We start from the raw sequence: 5,000 nt of genomic DNA on the forward strand, positions 1-5,000 counted from the left end.
TAGGGAGCCAGTGCAGTTCAGCCAACACAGGGGTCATGTGTTCTCTCTTCTTGGTCTTAGTTAAAAGTCTAGCCGCAGAGTTCTGTATGAGTGCCAATTTCTTTAGATGTTTTTTGGGAAGACCAGTAAAAAGTGCATTGCATTAGTCTAACCTGCTAGTGATAAAGGCGTGAATTCGTTTTTCTGCATCTTGTTGAGTTAAAAAGGGCCGCACTTTGGCAATGTTTCTCAAGTGGAAATAGGCTGTCTGAGTAACTTTACTGATATGGGGCTTAAAACTTAACTCTGCATCTAAGATGACACCGAGGCTTGTTACTTTTGGTTTGACCTGGAGCGCCAAGTTCCCCAGATTACTAAGAATAATGTCTCGCTTTAGTTTTGGTCCAACCAAAAGTACCTCTGTCTAACCCAGCCATCTGGGTTAGTTGGCTCCACAGAAATATACAATTGGGTATCATCTGCGTAGCTGTGGAAGTTTACATTATGCTGACTTATGACGTTTCCCAACGGAAGCATATATAGGGAAAATAGCAGGGGACCAAGGCCGCTCCCCTGGGCCACACCAAAAGGCAAGTCATGTTTTTCAGACACATGATCTCCTAGACTGATATAAAAATCTCTGCCAGTAATGTAGGTTTGAAACCAGTTTAGAGCATTATCAGAGAGACCCACCCACTTTGCAAGGCGGTGAATTAGGATGCTATGATCAATGGTGTCAAATGCCGCACTCAAATCCAGAAGAATAAGGATTGAGACTTTGTTTGAGTCAGTAGCCAGTCTGAGATCATTGACTATTTTTACTAGAGCCGTTTCTGTGCTGTGATTTGATCTAAAAACTGATTGGAATTTTTTAAGGATACTGTTTTCGTTGAGGAAGGTATTTAACTGATTACAAACGACTTTTTCAAGTACTTTGCTCAGGAACGGTAGATTTGATATAGGCCTGTAGTTGCTCAGATTGGTATGGTCAAGATTTGACTTTTTAAGTAAAGGTTTCACAACAGCGGTTTTAAAAGCAGTTGGAAATATAAATGCAACCCTGGGACAGATCTACATTATCAGATCATTATGGTGCGTTTCCAACCTACCATCCAATCGCAAAATCATAACAGTAATTGCAAAAGCTTTGTTAAACAAACAAAATGTTTCTTTGTCACATTCATCCAAGAGGGTACAATTGTCTGCAGTTTAGTCATAACCGTCATGTAGGCCTATTCATGTCATGACACGCAAAAAAAAGGATTGATCCAGTTATGATCATTAATGCTCGTCAGTTTCAGTGACATTTTTGAAATGACTGCCAAATCAGACAGCAATATGTTCAGTCTCACCAAAACACACACGCACAGAGAGAGAGAGACACACACACAAACACACATACAGACACACACACACACACACACACACACAAATACTGATTTTCACCTTTATCTGCAATTTCTCTGAACATGGCCTGTGCATAGGACACTTGCGCCCCCCTGTGATATGTATTAAAACAACAGTCCACGTCACTCTGCTCCTCGCATCGTCCTGACGCGTTCGTTGGATGACCAGGGTTGCGAGCCAGAGCGAGGCTATCCTGCAAGGCGTCAACATTCCACACCAGCTGTAGCGGTAAGAATGAGGGACAAGCCGGTTACTTTGCTTCTAATAATTTGTTTCCAGTGTCATGTTTAGTGGGAGTATGGCAGTAGCGTTAGATGTTGTTCTTCTGTGCACAACAGCAGCAACATCGGGTATTCAGGGACATACTAGGACATAAATTGCCCTAGCTGCTAACTTCTGCTGCAGTCATCAGCAAAGCAAGCCGCTATATCTACTTGCATACTGTAGATGGCTAATGAATGATAGCCGACCCTGTGACGCTGTAAGGTAGCTAGGACCAGGACCGCCAGGATAACTGGCCATCCAGATAACGCAACGTTATCAATCCGCCAAAACACTGACGAACAGATATGAATGGTCCAGATACATAACTACATGGTAACGCCGCTAATTAAATATGAGTAAACAACAACGGCTAGCGAAATAGCTACACATCATGTTATCTGCCAGTTAACGTTACACCAGGCACCCTAGCACTACCCACAGCTGCTACAGTAGGTAATATTGGTCTGATTTATTGACAGGGCCTGACCTTCAGATACAGTGGAAATACTGCATGTACAGGGCGTGTTAGAGTAGCATGTAATGTGTCACAATGTCTCCATATAACTTAAATGGCATGGCAGCACCGTGAAGCTAAGTTGTGGCATCTTGCACCCGACTGGACAGTTCTTACGCCAATGTTAGTGAGGTAACTACAGCTTAACGATACTCATTCCCAGGCAGGCGCTAAATGTTCAGTCAGTGGTCATTTAGAAGGTCATCCTTGACCTACCTGGTTATAGAGAACAAAATCTGGAACTAAATAGATTTAGACTGCAGCCAGGCATTTCACTTGGAGTTCAGGCTGACTCGGTAGATTCGGCTCTGTCTCATTCCACGCTGGTTTCGTTTCGTTCAGGAGCTGACGGTGCGGATCCTGTGCAGAACTCCATAGTTTCGTTTCCGTGTGTTAGTCGCGTTAACTCAATTCAAAGGAGCTTTATTAGCATGACTGTTTGGAACTCGCTGGCTATGCTGCCATAGAACTGGATGTCATCGGTGACAGATTCACTATAGTGGCCATATAGATATATATACATGTAATATATATAGATATATAAATCTATGGTACTGTAGTGGCCATATAGATATAATCTATGCTGATGCAGTGTGTTACTCTGCTCTGCACCTGTTGCATGAGCAAGCTAACTATTAGTGATTGGACCTCTGCTGTGGTGTGTAGGGATGCTCATTGAACTTGCTTTAGTTTCTGATAAGTGTTTGTGTGTGCGTGTTTGTTTGTTTGTTTGTTTGTTTGTTTGTGTGTGTGTGTATCAGGGAAAGATGAGCCAGCGAGTAGAACGCCGTGGGATCCATGTGGACCAGTCGGAGCTGCTGTGTAAGAAGGGATGCGGTTACTATGGCAACGCGGCGTGGCAGGGGCTGTGCTCCAAGTGCTGGCGCGAGGAATACCAGCGGGCACGACAGAAGCAGATCCAGGAAGACTGGGCACTGGCTGAGAAGTAGGCTGTGTGTGTGTGTGTGTGTGTGTGTATGTGTGTGAGAGACTGTCTGTCTGTGTGTGTGCGTGTGTGTGTGTGTGTGTCTGTCTGTGTGTGTTTGTGTCTGTCTGTCTGTGTGCGTGTGTGTGTGTCTGTCTGTGTGTGTGTGTGTGTGTTTGTGTCTGTCTCTGTGTGTGTTTGTGTATGTGTGTCTGTCTGTGTGTGTGTATATGTAAATTTTTTTGGTATGTATGTGTGTGTGCGTGCGTGTGTGTGTGTTGGTGCATGCGCGCACGTGTGCGTGTGTGTGTGTGCGTGCGTGCGTGCGTGCGTTCGTGCGTGTGTGTGTGTGGTTTCCCAGGCTGCAGAGAGAGGAAGAGGAAGCGGCCTATGCCAGCAATCAGGGTAGCCAGTCTCACCCCGCACCCCCTACTCAAGCCCCGCCCACTCTGGGCCCCTTCTCCAAGTTTGAGGAGAAGAAGAGCAACGAGAAAACGCGCAAGGTCACCACCGTCAAGAAGTTCTTCAGCCCCTCCTCACGCACTGCCCCCAAGAAAGGTAACACACGCACATACACACACACGCGCACACACACACACACACACACACAAACACACACATACACACACACACAGCCCCTCCTCACGCACTGCACCCAAGAAAGGTACCACACACACACACACACACACACACACACACACGCACACACACACACACACACACACACAGCCCCTCCTCACGCACTGCACCCAAAAAAGGTACCACACACACACACACACACGCACACACACACCCCTTTTTCCTCTGTCGCCTCTTTTGTAAATAGCTCTCCCACATAATGAGCACAAGTTGTGGCTCTAAGTTTTGTGCGAGATAAGAGCAGTATCATGGTCGGAAAAAAAGTACTTACTTACACTTATAGGCAAAACCCCCTGGCCTCCTACCTAAATGACTGCTACAGAGAGGGAGTGAATGAGGTGTGTGTGTGTGTGTTTGTGTGTGTGTATGTTTATGTTGGGGATGAGTGACTACTCAGTCCTCACATCATGCATTTCATCATGGCTGTGTTGCAAAGCATTTGACCTCATACACATAACCGCAATCAGCCTCAAACCAGTACAGACGCCTGCAGCTTGCAATCAGCCTCAAACCAGTACAGACGCCTGCAGCTTGCAATCAGCCTCAAACCAGTACAGACGCCTGCAGCTTGCAATCATTTAAAAGTGTTTAAAAAATACAGACGGCTGCAGCTCGCTTGCAGGTCTGGTCTTGCCCATGTCTATTAGTTTTTTATCTTAAAAACATTTTTTCTTTGAGCGATCTCTGTTCAAACAAGTGTTTAAGCATGGTATCAGAAATAAGGCATATCACAACTCTGTTCACCAACACTAGGCATACATACAACTGGTTTATTCTGCAGTTTGTTGCTCAGTGACATCCTAAGTGAAGGTTGAAGTGTAGGTCATCGTTTCCAAAAGTCTCCATTTTACCACATCAGAGCTAGTGAGCGGAGCTGAGCGGTGCAAATGTCCCGTTCCTCGCTCAAGTAGCTGTTCACTCGACCGCTCAAATTTGCATCAGGTCGCTCCGCACAATTTCGCTCCAGTGGAATTGCTCCAATTTAAAAGAGGTAGAAATAATCTACAGGCCGAATTGTCACCATAAACAGAAAACTTAAATCCCAAAGAATTAAGAGCAACGGCAATATAAAAAAATCGTCAGGTTTTTCTTGGAATTGGCCCTGAATGAGGCCTCTGCTGATAAGAAGCAAGGCACACTGAGACTGTTTGTTCTAAATAAGTTTGTACTTGAAATGGACTGCAACCAGAACTGTTATATCCCAAATTTGTCTGTTGAGGGTAGAGAACCCCAGGGATTGTGTGTGCATTGCAATTTTTCTTAACTCATTAA

The 5,000-nt window shown here is 45.1% G+C and overlaps 1 protein-coding gene across 1 annotated transcript in view; it reads left to right on the plus strand.

Annotated features, from left to right (window-relative positions):
* The first annotated feature begins 1,581 nt into the window (after positions 1-1,581).
* Positions 1,582-5,000, plus strand: part of rabgef1 (RAB guanine nucleotide exchange factor (GEF) 1) — a 19,147-nt gene continuing 15,728 nt past the window's right edge. The window contains exons 1-3 of the mRNA XM_076274544.1: positions 1,582-1,614; positions 2,926-3,110; positions 3,451-3,647. Of these exons, the coding sequence (XP_076130659.1) occupies positions 2,932-3,110; positions 3,451-3,647 (376 nt within the window). The 5' untranslated portion in view covers positions 1,582-1,614; positions 2,926-2,931. The remainder of the gene's footprint in view (positions 1,615-2,925; positions 3,111-3,450; positions 3,648-5,000) is intronic.

The sequence above is a fragment of the Alosa pseudoharengus genome, unplaced genomic scaffold (assembly GCF_046254945.1).
Source record: "Alosa pseudoharengus isolate Yale_2024_CS ecotype anadromous, Long Island Sound unplaced genomic scaffold, YU_APseudo_1.1 YU_APseudo_1.1_scf_8, whole genome shotgun sequence".
Lineage (NCBI taxonomy): Eukaryota > Metazoa > Chordata > Actinopteri > Clupeiformes > Clupeidae > Alosa > Alosa pseudoharengus.